Source organism: Pinus tabuliformis, chromosome 9 (genome assembly GCF_031772625.1).
Source record: "Pinus tabuliformis cultivar Carrire ecotype Pingquan chromosome 9, CPIR1, whole genome shotgun sequence".
NCBI lineage: Eukaryota > Viridiplantae > Streptophyta > Pinopsida > Pinales > Pinaceae > Pinus > Pinus tabuliformis.
This window is the reverse complement of record NC_142307.1, coordinates 1,321,188,684-1,321,210,392: the sequence shown is the minus strand read 5'-3', so window position 1 is coordinate 1,321,210,392 and position 21,709 is coordinate 1,321,188,684. Positions and strand designations below refer to the sequence as shown.

At 39.8% G+C, this 21,709-nt stretch overlaps 1 protein-coding gene across 1 annotated transcript in view; it reads left to right on the top strand.

Annotated features, from left to right (window-relative positions):
* The window catches only part of LOC149153392 (uncharacterized), a 309,398-nt gene that overhangs the window by 115,676 nt on the left and 172,013 nt on the right, over window positions 1–21,709 (top strand). The window contains exons 3-5 of the mRNA XM_089438778.1: window positions 6,172–6,250; window positions 6,356–6,483; window positions 7,118–7,201. Coding sequence (XP_089294904.1) covers window positions 6,382–6,483; window positions 7,118–7,201 — 186 coding nt within the window. The 5' untranslated portion in view covers window positions 6,172–6,250; window positions 6,356–6,381. The remainder of the gene's footprint in view (window positions 1–6,171; window positions 6,251–6,355; window positions 6,484–7,117; window positions 7,202–21,709) is intronic.

Genomic DNA, 21,709 nt, shown 5'->3' with positions numbered 1-21,709 from the left:
TACTCAAGCTTCTTGTTTGGAAGTGCCTTTGTTAGAATATCAGCTACTTGTTCATCTGTAGAGATATAATGTAGCTTCACGACCCCATCTCGTACCAAGCTTCTGATATAGTGGTACTTATTGTTAATATGCTTTGTCCTAGCATGAAACACTGGGTCCTTTGTCAACCTTATGCAATTTTGGTTATCAATGATCCCTAGAATAAATCTGATAACAACTTTCTAAGGCAAACAACTTCTCTGCATACTTCACTTTTAGCAACATACTCGACTTCAACACTACTGAAAGCAACAATGACTTGCTTCTTGCTCATCCATGAAATTATGGAAGATCCCAAACTGGAAAATCCACTCGTTGTGCTTCTACAATTGGTTTCATTGCCACCCCAATCAAAGTCTGTATATCCCAATCGCTGAATTTCATTACCAACATATCTAATGCAGTGATACATTATCCCATGAAGATATCTTAGGATGTGATTCACCAATGGTCATGCCTTGGCTCTATCTGAAATAGACCGAGGACATTTACTGCAAAACAAATGTCAGGTCTAATATTCATAGGATGCATAAAGGAGCCAACCAACTACCTATAACATGTAGGATCTACCAAACTGGATTTTGAATTCCTCAACTTCTTTAGATTAGTAATCATAGGAGTTTGCATTGGCTTGCTATCCATCATGCCAACCAACTGCCTATAACATGTAGGATCTACCAGACTGGATTTTGAATTCCTCAACTTCTTTAGATCGGTAATCATAGGAGTTTCGATTGGCTTGCTATCCATCATGCCAAATTTTTGTAATACCTTGATCACATATTTTCCTTGACCAAGATATATTTCAGAAAGTTTCTGACAAACCTCTAGTTCCAAATAATAGTGCATAAGCCCAAGATCCTTCATATCAAATTCGACTGCCAATTGTCTCTTGCATTCTTGTATTCGATTCTCCACACCTGTGACAAGTAAGTCATCCACATATAAAAGTATGATCACAGGTTCATCCTTGACCACTTTGATGTAGAGGTTAGGATCTGCAGAACTCTTGACAAAACCAAGTCTCAATAGGTATGCATCCATCCTGGCATACCATGCTCTAGGTGCTTGTTTCAAGCCATATAGAGCCTTCTTCAATCTGCAGACATGTGTCTCCCTCTTATGGACTTCGAATCCCTGAGGTTGCTCAATATAAACTTCTTCATCAATGGTCCCATTCAGAAAAGTTGTTTTAACATCCATTTGATGAATGTTCCATCCCATAGTGGTAGCCAAAGAGACAAGCGATCTAATAGTTGTATATCTTGCTGTAGGAGCGAAGGTTTCTTCATAATCGATACCTTCCTTTTGTGAAAAGCCTCTTGCCACAAATCTAGCTTTATACTTATCAATGCTCCCATCCACTGTGTTTTTGATCTTGTATATCCATTTGGAAGTGACAACAAATTTGTCACTTGGTCTAGGAACAATTTCCCAGACATCATTCTTCATAATTGACTGGTATTCTTCTTGCATTGCATTCCTCCATTCTTGATGTTCAGTTGCATCTTCATACAAGGGTTCAACCTCAATGAGCTTAGTCATATAGGCTACATAACCAGAATACCTTTTAGGTCTCTTACTTTCTCTAAAAGTTCCCTTAGCTGTTGCATGTCCCTCAGCCTCTTGTAGAGTTTTCCTCAACCAAGCAGGTCTCTTACGAGTTTCTGGAATAACAACGTCCTTCAACATCTTCATGAATAGATGTAGGATCTTGAACATTGTCATCTCTTCAACGTCACTCAAATATCTGTATCTCTTCTTTATTAGGATCAACCGAGATATCTTTGGATCTCTTGTAAGCTACATTTTCATCAAAGATGACATCTCTGCTTACTTCAATACGACGATCCTCTTTAATGTAGATTCTGTATGCTTTTGATGAAGCACTATAACCAACAAAGATGCCTTTTGTACTTGTAGGATCCAATTTCTTCCTCTTGTCTTTTGGAATGTGTATGTAAACTGGACATCCAAATATTCGAAGATGATCCACACTAGGCTTCTTTCTTGTAAATGCTTCTTCTGGAGTCATATTATTGAGAATTTTATGAGGGCTTCGATTTTGCAAGTAGATAATTGTTACAAATGCTTCTCCCATAAGAACTTAGGGAGATCTTGGTCATGAAGCATGGCTCTAACACATTCTTCGATTGTTCTGTTCTTCCTTTCAGCCACACCATTTTGTTCAGGGTTATAGGGAACAATTAGCTCCCTCTTTATTCCTGCTTCCTTGCAAAATGCTATAAGCTCTTTGGAGGTATACTCTCCACCATTATCAAACCTTAGGATTTTTATCTTTTTTTTTCTTAGATTTTCTACTTCATTCTTGAATTCTTGAAATTTCTCAAATACCTCATCTTTGTTCTTGAGGAGGTATATCCATGTTTTCCTAGAGTAGTCATCAATGAATGTCACATAGTATTGATGACCTCCAAGAGATTTTACTGCCATAGGTCCACACACATCAAAGTGTATGAGATCTAAGATTTCCTTGGATCTTGTATCACTTATTGCAAAGGGTTTCTTCACATTCTTGCCTAGAGCACATCCCTTACAGATTCCTTCATGTTCTTCCTTCAATTTAGGGATGCCAATGACCATTTGATTCAGAGATGGCAATACCTTGTAGTGAAGGTGTCCATACCTTCTATGCCATAATTCAGAAGGGCTAACATCTAAGTGTACTAGAGCTTGAGGAAGAGGTGTAAGAAGTCTATACAACGTCCCCTCACGAATCCCAATTATCTTAGCATGTTCAATACTAGAGCCCTTTCCCCAAACTAGAATTTTGCCATCCACAAAAGCAAGTCTATACAACGTCCCCTCACGAATCCCAATTATCTTAGCATGTTCAATACTAGAGCCCTTTCCCCAAACCAAAACTTTGCCATCAACAAAAGCAATCCTATCACCTTTATCTTTTAGGCAAGAAATAGAAAGCAAATTTTTCTTCAAACCTGGAACATAGAGTATATTATTGAGATGAATGCTTCCACTAGTTTCTAGCTCCAACGAAGTAGATCCAATTCCTTTCATAGGGTAGCTCTTCTTGTCTCCAAGTTCGATTGAATGAGAAGAGGTCCCTTTTGATAAAGTCTGGAGTTGATTGCATTCGCCTGTCATATGTCTAGAAGCTCCACTATCAATAACCCATACATTATCATCCTTAAAAGTACCTGAGAGAGCGGAGAAGAAACTTCCATCCATCACTTCTTTTGCTAGCTTGGAGATGTACTTCAAGATGTATCCTTTGATAGTTACAAGGAGGCTCCCAAGAGTCTTGAGACCTTTCTTCATAAAGCTTGCCATTGAGAAGAAAGAGTAGATGACTACTTCTAGATTGCTCTTCAACAAAGGTGCCAACAAAGATGTGATCTTCCAATCTCCTTCCTTCACCTTAGCTCTGATACCATGTTGGAAAATCAAGGTATTTGTAGATTATAGTTGATTTTCCTTACTTGATAATTACTTGTGATATTAGTTGGCCTTTTATTACTTTTATTTCTTCTTCATCAAGCAATTACCAAAACAATGAAGATCACAAAGAGACAAAGTACACAAGATATAGGCTCCAAGCCAGGGAAAAACCCCTCCAAGGGGAAAACCCAAAAAATAATTCTTCTCTTCTTATAGAATCAAATCAAAATGAGACCTCCAAGACCCAAAGACCAAAGTCAAGATTCCTCCCAAGCACCAAGTCAGCCCTCCAATAGAATCTCTTCCAAACAAGTCAGTTTTCCAAAGTCAACGGTCAAACTCTTCACATTCAACTCCAATCAAAGTTTTGGTCCTGCAACTTCAGGTCTGCAATTCGCACAGAAACCCTAGTTTGCTCGCACATGTGGACAGAAAAGACAGATTTTTCAAGTTTTCCTTCTTCGCTTTCACTTCTTCTTTCTTATGAGACTTCTCTCTTGATTGCCTTCTAATCTTGTTTCAGATCGAACTTGTGAAGTGCTCCAAATGAGTCAAAGTCTCTTCCAATTTATACTTTTCCTAAGGGGTCGAATAGGCCTCTTCTAGGCCGACTTCTTCTTGGTAGGGCCGACTTGGTCTTGGAGGACAAATTGACTTTCTAGACTAAAAAATAATGATTTTCTTTTGTTACAACAAGTCCAAATAGGACTATAATACATGACAAAAATTCTTCTTTGACTCAACAAGCCCTAGAAGCATGAAGAACATGCTTTGACCTAGACTTTGAGCATGAAACCCATGCTTGAATAAATAAAAATTCTTTTTCTCTTTTTATATAAAATATACAATGTCATGATTACAAAAGTCATTATGAAGACCGAATCTAGTTACATTTTCCAACATAACATATGAAAAGTATTCCACCAATATTGAAGCTATAACTTCATTATGTGAACAACAAAACATTTTGATTGCCACCTTTTATAACATATGCCATAACATATGAAATGAACTTTGTTGTGTCAAACCATGATTTGCTGTTTGCCCCACCCATAGGGAATATGTTGTGTCAATTTGAAACATGATGGAGATTGCCAAAAACAGTTGTTTATCACTTATTTACCATAGTCTTCTTTTGAAGGAGACAACCAAAAAGCTCAATATATCAATCAACCTGATTTCTTACAAAAATTGCTTTCTTATTTCGATTCTCTGTCATGAATATCATAAATCATAGCACATGTAAATAACCAAAATGATGATACAGCTATGTCTAGCATGCAATGGTTTGAACAGGTTTTTTTAGTAGGGGTAAGTCATTCATAAGTCAACACTTCTCCCTTGTTCCATCCTGAGCCTGGGTTTGTGTCGTCAGTTTTGCAGTGACAGACTTATTTTCTGGAGATAGAATTTCCTGGGTCTTAAGTTGTCGTTTTAGCTCTGAAATTTTGCACCCTATTCATCTCCCTTCATGTTTGTGTCCCAAATTCGCTGGGTGCTTCAAAAACCACACTATGGTGTTCCACCCTCCTCCATCCACAACAAATCCTGAAATTGAATAAGAGTAGGCAAAACATACCCAGTGCCAATCGAGTTCCCTCTGAATTCTGTAGTTTGTCTGCATTTCGGAATTCATTGCAAGAAGTGCAAAGCAAAGAGCTCACTATCCCATAATTGGCAGGATGCCAATTGAAATTCCAACCGGAACCTCAAAGAACTGTGGGCCTCTGCCCAAGCCACAGAGCTAATTGAGCTAACAACTGCAGCGGTAACAGAGCTCCTGAGGGAATTCCCAAGATTGAAACACCCTCGAAATGATGTAGCAAAATTCCTCCTAGAATAACAAAACCAGAAATTTGACCCGGGAAAGCATTTTCCCAGCTGCACTAGAAGTTCATTGGATGAATGGTTGATTAAAACTCCGCTGAGACTTCCTATAATGTGTGGTACCTCCTGTTGCGTGAATGTATGTGGGCATTGCATGCGGGTTGAAACCCCTTGCATTAGCATGTATACTTTCATAACTTTTATGATTCTCTCATGATTATTAGGGGTGCATTGGTTAATAGTAAATACCTCTTAACTTTTTTTTAAAATTTAAACTTCATTAATTAGTTAGGGTATTATTATCGTTTGTGTGCCTTGATTATTTCTCGTAACACTTTGTTCTACCCTGCATGCTTCATTGGCTAATCTGTTGGCCTTCCATTCAGTGCTCTAAGAACATGATAATATTCAACCCTTTCAAATCTTGCTACCTCTTTGCTGATTCTGAGAATGGTTCTTGAAAGACTACTACTTCGCCCAAATCATTTTTGAGGGATTTTGATGATCATTTTTGAGTCGCCAATGACAATTATTCTTTTATATGTTCTTGCATCAATTAGCTTCAGTCCCAAAAAAAGAGCGAGTGCTTCAACCTCGCGATTTGTTATCTTTCCTGACCCCAAGCATAGGAATTTCCTTCTTTTCCTTTGAGATCAAATATAATCCCTCCCACTCCTGCCTCCCCTCTTACTGCATCCATGGATAATGTGTTTCTCAATCAAATTTTTGTGTATCTTTAGAATGTTTTATTTTGTTAAGGTCATTATGACTGCAATGCTATTTTCTTGTGTTTATTATGCCTTTATTCTCTCTAGTGTTTTTGTTTTTAAACGTCTTTTCTCTGGTCTTATATTCTAACATATGGATCTTTTGATATTTTGTAAGGTGTCTCACATCATTTCTGAGTATAAAAGTGGCCGGACTCCTAATCCTGATGTTCTTTGCAACACAAGAATCAAATTTGGTATGCTACTTTATGATACATATAGACTTTTGTCAGATTATCTTTTAGGCTGGATACTTAGTTTTAAAAGAAAAGTTTTTTTTTTGGATCTTCATTGGGTTGCAGGTGCCTTCTTAGATTTCATCAACAACATGGATTTTGAATATGTGGCCTCTGGGCATTATGCTCATGTTAAACATATGAGTGTAGAGGGCGAGACTAAATCTTCTGTTCTACATTTATCTGCAGATGAGGTCAATTCTTAGAAATGCATGCTCTATTTTTATTCTCTATATCCTTGCATGCTATTGTGTCCTCATTTAGTTCTTAATAATATTTGGATTGAAGGTGAAGCATTTGTTGGTCATGTGTTTTGTGTCCTGATAATAATCTAATTCATGTGAAAATTATGAGTCTAGAGTGCAAGACTAGATCTTCTGTTCTACATTTATCTGCGGATGAGGTCAATTCTTAGAAATGCATGCCCTATTTTTATTCTCTATATCCTTGCATGCTATTTATTGTGTCCTCATTTACTTCTTAATAATATTTGGATTGAAGGTGAAGCATTTGTTGGTCATGTGTTTTGTGTCCTGATAATAATCTAATTTAAAATAAGTTCACCATCAAGTTGGAAATTATCGACATGGCATGGGATAAGTAAGTTATGCCATTTTTCATCTCCTCATTGTAGCTGGTTTAATCAGACTAGGCGTCCTTTCTGTCATGTTTAATGTGGTATGTAGATGTATTTATGCTTGCATATAGATTGTAATTTTTCTGTGATTGATATGTTGAATGGGTTTACTTCTATTCTTTTATGTTTAAATGGACTTTCCTTTGTGTCAGACTTATCGATTGTAACTTATTCTGGGTATTCTAATGCAGGTGAAAGATCAAACATACTTTCTTTCTCACCTTTCACAGGAACAACTGAGAAAGCTACTATTTCCTCTTGGCTGTATGTCAAAGGTTAGTTATGCATTTTGCTACGACTTCCTAGTTTTGAGGAGAGACGCATGAACGACTCAGTAACTTTGAGCTCATTTTACTTGATCCTTTCAAAACATGTACACAAATTTTATGCATGACTGCATATTATGTTTTATATAAATTGATTACAAGGAATGCGAGATGACTAAAATGAAACTACTTGGAATGGTGGTGGTTTGTATATGTAAAGCTCTTAGAACATAGTTTATTCTTGAGTTCCCTATTCTTCATATTGAACTGTGAAAATAGGGCAGGTGCTGGATAGCATTTTACCTTTTCAAATGCATACACCATAATATACATTCCTGCCTAAAATGAAACTATTTAGAATGGTGGTGGTTCATGTATATGGAACTTTATAATATAGATTATTCATGAGTTTCAGTTTCCTATTCCTCATATTAAGCTGTGAGAAGAGGCAGATGATGGAGAGTTGTTTCTTACAGTTTCTCAATTTGCTTTCATTCACATTTTAATCATCTGGGAAAAGTAATTCTCAACATAAGGAAAAGAATTATGACTTACTGAGAGGTTGGCATGCAGTGAAAAGTTATAAATTATTCTAGCATGAATCCATACCGGATAATTTCTGTGATAAGTGGGAGAATATGAGCAGTGGATTGTGGACGACGGGTAAAGTTGCTTCACTTGAGAGAGGTGTGGGGGCATGCCACATGTGCTTGATTCTAGGCGCATGAGGTTAGGGTGGTGTTACTGCACAAACTAGCAGGCCTTCTAGACATGCAAAAGCTAGAGGGCACAACAACACCCTGGGACAGAGGCCCATGTCACCACAACCTAAGTCCCCTTCTCTTATTGGATTTTCACCGACGGGAGGAGTCCTAGTAAACCTCACTTGTGATAGATATGTCAATGATAGGCTTGGAGTGAGGTAAGGTGGCTCATTCAATGGAAAGGTTCAACAAGAGTGTGAGCTTTGGGAAAAGATAGTAAGACTTTCCATGAAAAACCCCTTGAAACGAAGGCTACATGAGGCCTAGGGTTGAGACATTTCATGATATATGAGCTCATCTGAGGTCAAGGTAGACAAGAGAAAAGACAATTTATGATTTACTCCAATGGGTACTAAAGCAAATGCCTCGAAGAAATCCACAAGTTGAAGGATTAGCTTCTAGGGTTCCCTCTTGGTTGATGGCTAGGGCATTGAATTTCCAGAGATTCCATTGTGGGAAATCCACCAAAACTTGAAGATCACTAGAGGAGACAGGAAGGAAGAGTTCTATCCAAGTGAAATTCAAAACACCTTCCTCTAATGAATTTCACACCAAGCCCTAGAGAAACCTCCTTATCCTTAAAGGGACGAGGAAAAGAGGTGCAAAGAGGTGAGAAGAATGATGATTTTCAATTTAAAGGTGATCACCAAGGACTTAGGACCAATGCCTAGGAATTGGGAGAATAGGAGTCAAAGATAATCTTGAGAAGGTAACTCGCTCTTCAAGGAGACCTAGAAGTAGCTTTGCTAGCCCTAATGAAGCAGCAACACAACACTTCTAGATATTTATACTTCGACGGCAATTATTAATGGAGTTTCAAGGATGCGAATACAACAAATCCTCTAGGAACATTCATTCATTCATTATCCATGTGAAACACATGCAAAATTTTCCAATAGTTTCAATGTTTAGACAAAATTTCATTAATTAGGGCACATTAAAAACCATGAGACAACATTCCATGCATTAGACATTAATAAAAAATCAGAAATATTGCATTAAATCGTACTTACAATACAATGAAGAATATATCCATCCATAATAATGCTAAAAGGAACCTCCAAGATGTGAAATTTTCCTTGAAATGCAACAACTGGAATTAATTCTTCTAATTGATTTAGTAATTAGTTTATTTTGTTACGACAAAATAACGAATTAATCACACTGCAATTTCTTCATAATAAAAATGCTGCACATTGAGAAATATAGAGCACACACACAAAAACTATGACATCGTTATTTTTGGAAAAATTGTCCCCAGAAAAACCTAATGTGGGAAAACTGGTGCAACAGATGAGGGTTTTATTATTGTGCAACAGTGAAATTCTGAGTACAATCTATGGATGCCCAGCTGGCTATCCAATCAACAAATGTCTAAAAAAAATAATTAGAGAGAAAATTCTCTCTCTTCACAAGTAATCTCGATGTTTGGATCCCTTTGAAAAATTGGTCGTCCAACACTTGCGCAGGTCGTTCTGCACTGCCTCTGCACAAAACCTCACATGCAATGTTACTTGGGAGCGGGAGCGGAAGCGGGGAGCGGGAGCGGGAGCGACCATTTTCAGAAGCTCCCGGTTTGGGAGCGAATCCCGGAGCGATTTTTTAAAAATATATATATTTTTTATATTTTTTAATTTTTGATACATATATGTCAACAAAAACATGTAGAATGATGAATTAGATATAAAAAACATAAAAAAGCATAGATTGAACCATATAACAACAATCATCTAGAAGTTATAATCTTCATCAACCACGTCCGCAAGTTAGTAACATAGTAACATACAACATATTGAGTCTCATGATTCATCAATCTTAAAGTTTCAAGCTTTCAAAATTCAATATATAACATTTATCATCATTGATCACCAAAGTTGTACTTGTAAGCTAAGTGTAACCATTACAACAAATAATATCTAACATGAAATGAAATGTTATAAAATGAAATGAAATGAAACAACTTTCAACTTTCATGAAGCATCATATTCATAATTCATTACTAATGAGTTATAATTGCCAACTTCAAACTTAAATTGTCATATATTGTTTAAAAAAATATCATAATAAATATGAAAGAGTCAATAGTTATAAAAGCTACTAGAAACTAGAAAAGAGAAGTAAATCTGTTATCTATTTCTTATGCTTGGGCCTCTTGCCACCACGAGAAATGTCTAATTTTTTAGTCTTGTTGCAAAATCAGGATCTTTGTCATTAATATCACCCTCCAAGCATTAATATCCAGAGGTATCTTTGTCATTACCTTTGTATCTGTATAGGGATCTTTGTCATTAATATCACCCTCTAAGCATTAACATAAGATAGAAAAAGCATAGCATGTCAAGTCAAGATTTTGTTTGAGTGATGCGTACATTTTTAGAAGGGTCATGATAGAGGAGTTCGACAACCAATGTCACTAACATCAAGGTACATAGAGGGATTGGTACTCTTGATTAAATATGAGTTCCATACCCTAATACATGACAAAATTCAATGGAAACATTGCAATCCCCCAATCCTGAAATCCTGAAAAACTGATAAGTCTGCTGGATTTTGAATGAAATCTAAAATTCTACTTTCTCCATATGAAATCCAATGAGGACGAAACCACTCTCAAACATCCTGAGTCATTTCATGGTAATGTTAAAAATTTAAGTAAAAGGATGAAAATGAAAATTAAAGAAAATGTCACTTTTACTTTAAGAATTTAACATTACCATGAATAGCATATCAATACTAGGGCCTAGACTTGATCATTAAGTTGCCCCACTCAAAAACTATTTGTTTCTTTCAAAAAAAATTGCATTTCGAACATTACTACAAAAAAAAAAAATGCAAAAAAGGCAAAACGCTCCCGAAAACGCAGGGAGCGAATTTTTTTTTAGGGAGCGCGCTCCCGACCCGCTCCCGAGTCGCTCCCGCCCGGAGCGCGGATCGGGAGCGGGAGCGAGGGGGGGGGGGCGCTCCCCCACAACACTGCTCACATGTGTGGCTAAGATCAGGCACACATCAAGCTGTCTTGCCTGTCTCTACTACTGGAAGTGACTTTTCGACCCTTTAGAAAATTTTCTCGGCCTCTGGAAGTTGAATTGATCTCCCTCCTAGATAAATCGAACTACCTGCTGAATCTAATGCGCAAACCCTGCGCAAATTCACTATGGAATACTTTTGTTACTTGCTGTTGTCTCTTCGGAACTGGAATCTCCTGCCGAATTATTGTCTCTGCCCCTCATTGACTCTGCTTCCCCTCTGGCTCTAATTTCTCTTCCCTGCTCATTTGTTGCCGCTGGATAGCTTGATCTGCCAAGGAAATCAATCTGTCGAGTGTGTTTTGCTCCAACTCCATCGACCTCCTCATATAATCTCTCGTTGGCTCACCAATGACCATAATTAAGTTCTCATCAATGACTAAGGTTATTTTTAAGTTGATCCATGTGGGTTTCAAGATTATTCTCATCTTTCTCAATTAATTCGTGTTAATTAATCATTTTTCCTAAATTAGACTTAGGAAAAATTTAATTACTAACTAATTAACTTAATTGAGCCATCTCTAGGTGTTTTCTCCCGAAACCTTTTCTGGGTTCTGGAGCTCTAGTGTTTTTTAGCTTCTTTGACCAATGTTGAGACTAGAACGCTTGTCCGATGCTACCCAATCATCAAAAACTAATGCTCCCTCTTAGCGAGGACAGTGTTCTAGACGATCTCATAACATCTCCCATACACGCTGCTGATGTCCGACAACTGTGATAACTTGTCACTGCCCACCAACTACTGCGCAACTCTGAGCTGAACCATACTGCATCTGCACTGCTGCTTACATTGCACTGTACAACCTGTACTGCTGCGAACTTTTCTCTGTGCTACATCTACTGATCTCATGCTGTTGCTGCAACTATAACTGAAACCTCTAAATCAACTGTATCTATGGACTGCAATTGTCTCCTAAGTCACTGACTGCTACCAATCTCTGCACTACCTACTAAGTCTATTTGCACTACAACTGCACTGTGCTCCTCAACATCTAACTGCAACTAGTACTGCGACTGTCCCTCAAGATTTGACTACACCACCTAACACTAATCCATACTACTACTAAATACTTTGGGCCCCTGTAGCAAGGGTAATGATCCTTGAGGAAACACTTGTTTGATGCTCACCTTGATGGACCCTGCCCAAACCTCTGCAACTCTAGGAACTATAGCTCGATATCGCCCCACCTCTTTCTTGGAGGTATACTGCATATGGAGCAAAGTCTTCCTCCAACCTTGAGGACAATTGATCAATCTTTACCGAAGCTGCTACCTACTCCTGCTTCTCCTTCTTGTCCTTCTTCCTTCGAGGACAATCGGTAGTGACCAAACTCACCATATCTGAAGCATTTGATCTTTGAGAGGTCCCTTTTCTTATTTTCTCCTCCCTGTGAGCCTTGTCCCTTATTGGGACCTTTCTTTGCCTTCCCCTTCGATGCAAGGGCTACATTCTTCTCCTCCTTCACACTCTTCGATCCTCTGCCACTGTTGCCACTGATGTTTCTCTCAATTAGAGCGAACCTCATTTCTTCGTGTGTGAAATCAACCCAAAATTGATCCTAGCCAGGCACCTGATCTCGTCTAGTAATACCTTGGATGAAAGTCGCCCATTTTAGTGTGAATCCATTAATGGCTATATGCACCAACTCACCTTCTAGAGGAGCAACTCTAAATGCTGCAAGCTCATCTCGGACATTCTGAATTCTAGGGAGAAAGGAGTAACCCCTTCACCCTTCTGCATCCTGGTGGTCCTCAACTTCTCCTGTAGATACATCTTTTGGTTCTTGGAAGGATTTTGATATATCGTTGCAATAGCATCCCACATTTCTTTGGTTGTATTCTTGGCCGATAAGTGTGAGACTATATAATCTCAAACATTGTCGAGAATCAATCGCTTCACCTTGGCCATCTCCTTTCTGTAATTCTCTAGCTGCTGCGGGTCTATAGGTATGGCTACATCTCTCTCTGTGTACGTCTTCAGACCATGCTCATCTAGTAGGAAAGACATTTTGGCTTTTTAGATAATGTAGTTGGATGCACCTTCTAGCCTATCCTGATCTCGCAGTTTTGTTGAGGCCATTTTCTACAAAACTCACAACTGGGAAATAAATAGGAATCTCCTCCTCTCCTGCTTGGCTACCTACTCTGCAATTCACACTCCTTCTTGGAATGCATAGTTTTGCCTACTAGTTCTGCCCTTGCAACTAGAAATTTAGGATTTGTTTCAAGACTGAAACTGGAAAACCTTTGAGAAAAATTCCTCAATGTGTGCAATCTCTCATTCACCCAGCGCTGATTTTGCTACTGCAAAACTGTTGCAAAAACAACCGTGCCCAGATTTTCTCTGCGAATTCACTGATCTGCTTCACCGTAATTACTTTCCAGCTTCACCACTGCCTGTTGGAACTGCTACTGGGCTCTGCGAATTTTCCTGCCACTTGCATTGGAAAATCGATCCCTCTGCCCAACAGTTCGAACTGCCTGGCTAGCTCTACACAAATCTGGAGAAATTGTGCTGCTGCTCCCTCTGAACTGTGAATTTCTCCCTCTTTGTCTCTGAGCCACTGATCTGTCAAACTTGCTCTGATACCATGTGAAATTTTCCTTGAAATGCAACAATTGGAATTAATTCTTCTAACTGATTAAATATGTAGTTTATTTTGTTATGACAAAATAATGAATTAATCACAATGCAATTTCTTCACAATAAAAACGTTGCGGAAAAATAAAATGCTGGAAATTGAGAAATATATAGCACACACAAAAATTATGACACTGTTATTTTTGGACAATTATCCCTGGAAAAACCCAATGTGGGAAACCGGTGCAGCAGATGAGGGTTTTATTATTGTGCAATAGTGAAATTTTGACTACAATCTATGGATGCCGAACTAGCTATCCAATCAACAAATATATGACAAAAATAATTAGGGAGGAATTTTTCTCTCCACAAGCAATCTCAACATCTGGACCCCTCTAAAAAACTAGCTGTCCAACCCTTGTGCAGGTCGTTCTGCGCTGCCTCTTCATAGACCCTCACATGTGTGGCTTAGATCAGTGATAAATGAAGTTGTGTTGCCTGTCTTTGTTGTTGGAAGTGACTCTCTAGCCCTCTGTAAAATTATCTTGGCCTCTAGAAGTTTAGTTGACCTTCTGAAGCTATTGTGCAACCCCTGCGCAACTTCACTGTGAAATACTTTTGTCACTTGCTGCTGTCTCTCCGGAATCACAGTGTCTGCCCCTCACTGACTTTGCTTCCCCTTTGGCCCGAACTTCTCTTCCTTGCTCAGTCGCTGCTGTCGAATAGCTTGATTTGTCAAGGAAATTGGTCTGTCAAGTGTGTTTTGCTCCAACCCCATCGATCTCCTCTTATAATCTCTCGTTGGCTCACCAATGACCATGATTAAGTCCTCATGAACGACTTAGATCATTTCTGAGTTGATCCATGTGAGTCTCTAGAGAATTCTCACCTTTCTCAATTAATTCCTGTTAATTAATCATCTTTCCCAAGTTAGACTTAGGAAAAGTTTAATTGCTAACTAATTAACTTAATTGAGCCATCTCTAGGCGTTTTCTCCTAAAACTTTTTTTGGGTTTTGGAGCTCTAGTGTTTCTTAGCCTCTTTGACCAATGTCGAGACTAGAACACCTGTCCGATGCTACCCGATCATCAAAAACTAACACAAGAGATATAGCGAAGTTTTGCAAACATCTAACTACATCTAAATCATCCAAATCCGTCCACTAATTGCAGATATGAAATTCTCAAGAAGAGATATCCAAATCCAAAGTGTGATGATAGAATGAGACTAGGTCTCATATATTTATACATGAGTTATGAGTTCAAAAATTAAAAGACAAAGCCCTTCCTATGCCTAAAATGTCAAGTAACCCATCCATTGTCATAAGCCAACCCTGATAGCTCAAAAATTAAGTCGAATAAGCCTTCTTAAGCCCACACAAGGATGATGTGGAGGCCTAGAAGGGCAACATTGAGGCCTCATGTGCTAAGGATGAGAGTGAGGGCCTCAAAAATGATGAATAGGAGGGGGATGCCCTCCAAATGCTGCAAAACATGTACAAAGAATATTTGGGCTCTGTGGGCTCCAAATGGGTCTCATGGGTCTCCAAGTGGCTCATAATCAAGTCGATGCTATATCAATGAGGGCTAGAAGATGACACATTCTCTCCCATGTCTCCCTGGGAAAGACAACCTCCTCAGGGCCCTGGATCAACTGCCAAGTGTCGGGTGCAATGTGTAGCCTGTTGGGTAACGTGGTCCAAGTGCATCATCATCTCTGTATAACTGGGGCACTAACAAGCAAGTAGTGGTGCTAAAGAAGCCCATGGCGTGGTAATCAATTTTTAACATGGCTGGAGGCCCATGGCTCTCAACACTCACCCGATAAATGCCATTGCGATCTTCTGGAGGGCTTGGATCCCATATAGGGAGGCCAAGTCCAAGATGAAAACCCACCTGCAATCCTGTATAAGGTCCAATGCGTCTCTTCACCTTCCAATATAATAATTCATTAGTGCAATTGAGTAAATAAGCTTGCTAATCAAGGGAAAAGGTGGACACTTTATAGTGGGTTTCTCTTCCAAATTTGGGGCTTTAGACATGCCAGGTGTTTCCTTGGCAAGAGAGGTTAATGAAGGACCCTATTAGGTGGTTTCAACCTATAAGGGAATGCCATATCCAAGGTACACCCACCAAATGGCAAGTGTCAGATGAAATGATGATGGAACAGAGTGGGGACGAAGGGAAGGCTCCAAGCCACATGCCATGGTACAAGAGTGGCTAGGATGGAGGAGGCCCACAAGTAGTGTGTATGAATGTAAGGAGTGAGCAATCATGGTACATGAGTTACCTCAACCTTTGTTTTTCCACCCTTCTGCATTTGCCTTTTGCCTTTTATTGATTTTTCTTCATTTTACTGCTCAGGGCTCAAGGAGATGACATCAGGAAGTGTAAGATATAACAATGATTACCTTGTTAAGGTAGGGTAGTTCATCACCCATCAGGGGTTGGGACGTTCATGGGTTCCTTAATGATGAAAGGGACACACATAGGGGCCCTAGGAACCAGGGTGGCCATAGTGATAGGGGGTAGAGCTCATGTTTGGATTTTGCCCATGTGCTAAATTTTATTGTCCTGACCATCTTTTGCATCTTGCGGTACATTTCCTATTGTATGTGGCCATATTATGCTTTTATCTTTGGCTTTAGCTGCATCAACCTCTAGGGCGTTGTTCCAGGTCTGATGCAAGGTGTGGAGGGTGATGTTAACACCTTGTGGATGGAATGGATAAATGTGGACCCAGATGGGGAAAATATGAGAAGGGCTTGTAATGAGCGGCGGGGAGTGAGATATGTGGTATCAGGAAGTGGGACCACGCAACCAAAATTCAAGGTTTCCCATGTAGTGCCACTCCTAAAGCTAGTTGCCACTAAAGGAGAGCCCTCGAGGCTAGGATACAAGGTTAACCCCCAAGTTGAGGCAAGGAAACAAGAGTACATTTGAAGCCCTTTCTTCTTCCAAGTTGCCAAATAATCCATGCCCAGGTGTGCCCAAGAAAAGCAAGCATAAACATCCAATTACATTATGAAAAATCATGCCTCCGGGGTTGGATGGCCCACCTTCAAACATACGATACACAACAATTGGCTCAAGTGGCAAAGAATGGTAGAACATCGAGGTATCAGGTGGCTGTAAGGGGTTGCTTGTTGCCAGTTGAAGACAAATCTAGGAGAAAATTTCTCCTATAGGGGTCACCCAATGGTGGTGGGTAACATCTGGCTCCATCTGGGACATGAGCTCTCAACAGAGTCCTCGAACCATGTACTTGAACGGGGAGGTCATGAGAACACCAACAATCTTTTGGAATCGCTGACTTGTTACGTACACATCATAGACAAAGCCAACTGGGGTAGAATGTGTTGAAGGCGTCCTTTGATTGCCCATGCCTTTGTTAGCCAATTAAATCAAACAAGAAATAAAATCTACTCTAAAGTGCAATTTTAATCTAAATGCACCTAATCTAGCATGAGAACATAACATGATATTAAATTCTAATGCAAAATTAATATGCAATTCATCCTACTCTAACGCGCATGTTACATTGTGCAAATACTAAGTGTAATCATAGATCCAATGCAACCAACATATTATCCAATCAATATGAGAACACTTGCCCCTATGATTACTAATGCAAGAAATCCAAAAGTAAAGATAGGAAGAATCATATGGAAGGCCACAAGGGTGGGAAGTGGGAAAATATGATATCCATATATTATAGAAGGGAGCTATGGATGAAGGGAAGGGCACCAACTTGGAGAGCCAGAGCCTTTCCTGCAAACAGAGAATGGATGATCGAACAATTGAGCTCATGAACTCATTATCGCAATCCTTCTTAGCGGTGCGAGGCCTCATGCTTGCTTTAAAGTCACCGTGGGAAGGAAAAGGAGGGGGGTAGCACGAGGGATTATGGTCAATAGGTTGATTCTCCCAATGATCACACTCGGGAGGGGGAAAAGACTCATCATCAGTGATTATATGAAAAGGGATGAGGCAATGGTCCATAGATGATTCAATTGTACTCCTAGGATCATAAAGAGGGCAAGGAGAAGCAAGGCCATTGTCAATGTCATCATCAGTATAATAGATTGGGCCTTTGTTAAAATGATAGTCAATTTCCTTCAACTGCCCTTCTTCATGCAAGGGAAAACTATGATCTTCCCTTTCAAGGTTATCGATAGATATATCATTATGAGTAATGTCCTGAAGAAAGGGAAGACTAACCCTAACCTCATCCTCCTTATCGGTATCATAACTAGGGTCTTTGCTAAAGCAGAGAGGCTGAGTTCTGCAGTACGAGTTGTCCGGTTGCCAGAGCGAATTGCCCAGAGAGGCTCAATTCAGCTGCTAGAGCCCGGATCTATCTCTAGGAGGCCTAGCAAATTGTTTCCATAGGTAAATATAGGCACGACGAGTCATCTGGAGAGGGTTTCAGGGCAGATCGATTTATTTAGAGGCAACAATGCGTGCTTCCAGATTCGCTGAGCAAATTTTCCAGGGAATGCGAGTTTCCTAGTGAGAGCCAGATTGAGTTGGGGAGAGGGAAAAGTAATTTTCCTAGTTGAGATATAATTTTTGGAGCCGAGCCAGGGAGGCTAGCAGTTGTAATTATCAGATTTGCTGCATAATAAGATGCACCCTCATTTGTTGCACCGATATCCCCTTCGAGGTTTTTCTGAGGTCATTAGTCCAAAATAACTATGTTAATTGTGTGCTTGAATTTCTCAGTCCCAGTTTAATTTTTCCGCAATGTATTTATTTTTTTGTTAAGAATTGCAGTAAGATTTATTCAATATTAATTAGAAAATTAATAAATAGATTATCGGTTAGGAGAGTAAATTACAATAGCTACAATTTAAGGAATTTTCACTTGGTATCAGAGCGCTGTTGATTAGATTAGAGGCTCAAAGGCGAGAGGAAGAGAAATCGTGCAGTTTCAGAGGGAGATCTGAAGCACTTTCTCCAAATCTGCATAGGCCAGCCAGGAGTGCACATTGCAGAGGTAAAGAGGTTCGATTTCCAGGTGCAGGTGCAAGAAAAAATTCGAATAGCCTCAGAAGCAGAATTTTCAGGCTATGGATTTCCCGGATAAAGGGTTCCGATGAGCAGATTAGTTAGTTCATTGAGCAAATCTGGGCACAAAAGTTTTTGCAGCAAGGGTTTCAATTGCAGATCTGTGTAGGGATAGGAAGAGAGAAGAACACTAAGAGAAATTTCCAGAATTTCTCAGAGGGTTTCTAGATCCAATTCCTAGGAGGAGATTTGAGATTTCCAGTTGCAGTAGGCTGTAGCAGGCAAAGAAAATTGCCAGTGCAAGTTTGCCAGACTAGCTAGTTTGAGTTGTAGAGGTTGCAGATTGTGTGCCAGTTCTCGAAGAAGGATATTTGGAAGGTTGAGTGAGTAGTCTCAACGACTAGCGGAATGTAGAGTATTAACTGGAGGACATCCGGAGGCAGATTCGTGCATTCCTCAAGGAGTGCAAGTAGCAGAAGAGAGGTCGAGCAAGAAAGAGAAGGAGGTTTCCAAGCTAAACCTACAATTTATTTGAGTTTCGCAGGGATGGCCACAACAAGACTTAGGGATCAAGACAGACTAGATGGAGCCTACAATTTTGGTGTATGGAAGGCTAGAATGTTGTACTTGTTAGATGAGCTTCCTTCAAAGGAGTATGTGGAGAACACTATTGCCATACCTACAGATGCTCAACAACAAGCAAGGTACAAGAAAGAAATGGCCAAGGCTAAGAGGATGATCCTAGATGGCGTTTGGGATCATATCATTCCACATATTGCTACACTTAACACAACAAAGGAAATGTGGGATGTCGTAGTAAAGTTGTATGAGAATCCATCAGAGAATCGGAAGATGATTCTCAAGGAGAAGCTGAGGACCACTAGAATGTAGAAGGGAGAAGGCGTTACATCCTACCTCACTAGGATTCAGAATGTCAGAGATGAACTTGTAGTCATTGGAGAAAAACCATTAGATAGTGAGCTAGTTAGAACAACTCTCAATGGTTTAACCATGGAGTGCCATACTTTTGTCCAACTTATTTATGGGTGAGACATGCTACCTGGATGGCATTGTCTATGGAGTGACTTCATTCAAGAGGAGATGAGACTCATCCTTGCAAATGGTACTGCCAACAGTAGCAAGAAGGAATAGAAACAAGAGGAGGATGAGGAAAAGGTGGCCCTTGCATCCAAGGGAAAGGCAAAGACGGGTCCCAGTCAGGGACAAGACTTAATGAGAAAGAAAGAAGAAAGATATGTCGAAGATCAAGTGCTTCAAGTGTTGTGAGTATGGATACTATGTCACCCAATGTCCCTAGAGGAAGAAGGACAAGAAGTAGGAGCAAACAACAACTTTGACAAAAATTGATGAACTAATCCCTAGATTGGAGGAGTTTACGTTGATAGCAACAGTACCTCCGGGAGGAGGAGAAGCTTGATACCTATGCATATCAAGCTGGGAAGGGTCCAACATGGTTGCAACAAGGAGATTAGTCAGATCAGTTCCAAATTGTTGCAGCGAGACCATCACCTTTGCTACAGAGGCCCACAGTATCACAGTACTAGGATTTAGTGTCAACAAAGCTAGTTGTAGTTAGTACACGTGAGACAACGCAGAGCTAGTTGCAATGACACAGTGTCAACAGGATGCAGTCATATGACAACTGCACAACTAGTTGCAGTCAGTACACGTGAGGCAGTTGAGTGATACAGGCAGTGTGAATTGCCCAATCGCAGTATGCAAATGCAGTTCCACCTAGAAGATTCCTAGCGCAGAGCTACACAGTGTAGTTTCCAGTGTAGGAGGACTGTGCGAGTTGCTAGGAGGGAGCAAAGAGATTTCTCATAGGGAGATCGAGACTCAAAGGGAGTCTAGCTTCAGAGGGAGCAACCCTATGGAAGCTAGCACTTTAGATTTTGGGGAGATTAGACTCATTATTGTAGTAGTTGCAGTAGTAGTGTAGAGATAGCAACATAGTAGTAGTAGTAGTTTGAGTAGATTAGAGTTTTCACAGTAGCATGATGGACAAAATTATCATCATAGTGATTTCCAATGACAGGGAGATTGGTTAGCTTGGAGAAGTGGAGAAGGTTAGTTAGACATCAACAACGCAGGATTGTCTAGGTGTAGGAGAGTAGTATTGGTGGAGAGAACACCTTCCTCGCTAAGAGGGAGTGTTAGTTTTTGTAGCATCGGAAAGGTGTTCTAGTCTCGATTTGTGTCTAAGAGGCTAAAGAACACGAGTTCTCCAAAACCCAGAAAAGGTTCGCGAGATAAGCTTGCGAAACGTCTCAATTAAATTAATTGACTAATATTTAAAAATGCCTAAGTCTAACTTAGGAAAATTGATTAATTAATTGGAGTTAATTGAGGATGATCGAGAATGCTCTAGAGACTCACATGGATTGAGTCTAAGGATGATCTTAGCTGTCGATGGGGATCTAATTGTGGCTGTAGAAGCTCCAACGAGAAATTGTAAGAGCATATTGATGGGATGAGGAGAGACACATAAGAGGGAGAGCAAATTATCCAGGCAGTGCGAATTTACCTGTGCCCAGTGATTCAATGAGGGAAGAATTTGAGCTAGTTGAGGAGCATCAATGATTGAGGGAGAAGCAGAGAGAATTTCCAGAAGAATTCTCAAGTGGTTTTCTAGTTTCCAGCAAAAGGGAAGGAAGGCCGAGTTTCCCAATAGAGAGGCTGAGTTGTGCAGTACAAGTTGTCTAGTTGCAAATTGCCCAAAGAGGTTTGATTTAGCTACTAGAGCCTAGATCTGTCACCAGGAGGCCTAGCAAATTGTTTCCAGAGGTAAATACAGGCTAGACGACTCATTTGGAAGGGTTTCAGGGTAGATCGATTTATCTAGAGGCAGTGGTGCGTACTTCTAGACTGGCTGAGCGAATTTCCTAGGGAGTGCGAGTTGTCCTGTGAGGGCCAAATTGAGTTGGGGAGAGGGAAAAATAATTTTCCTAGCTGAGATATAATTTTTGGAGTTGAGCCAGGGAGGCCAACAGTTGTAATTCTCAGATTTGCTGCATAATAAAATAAACCCTCATCTGCTGCACCAGTTTTCCCTTTAGGGTTTTTCTGGGGACATTAGTCCAAAATAACTGTGTTAATTGTGTGCTTGAATTTCT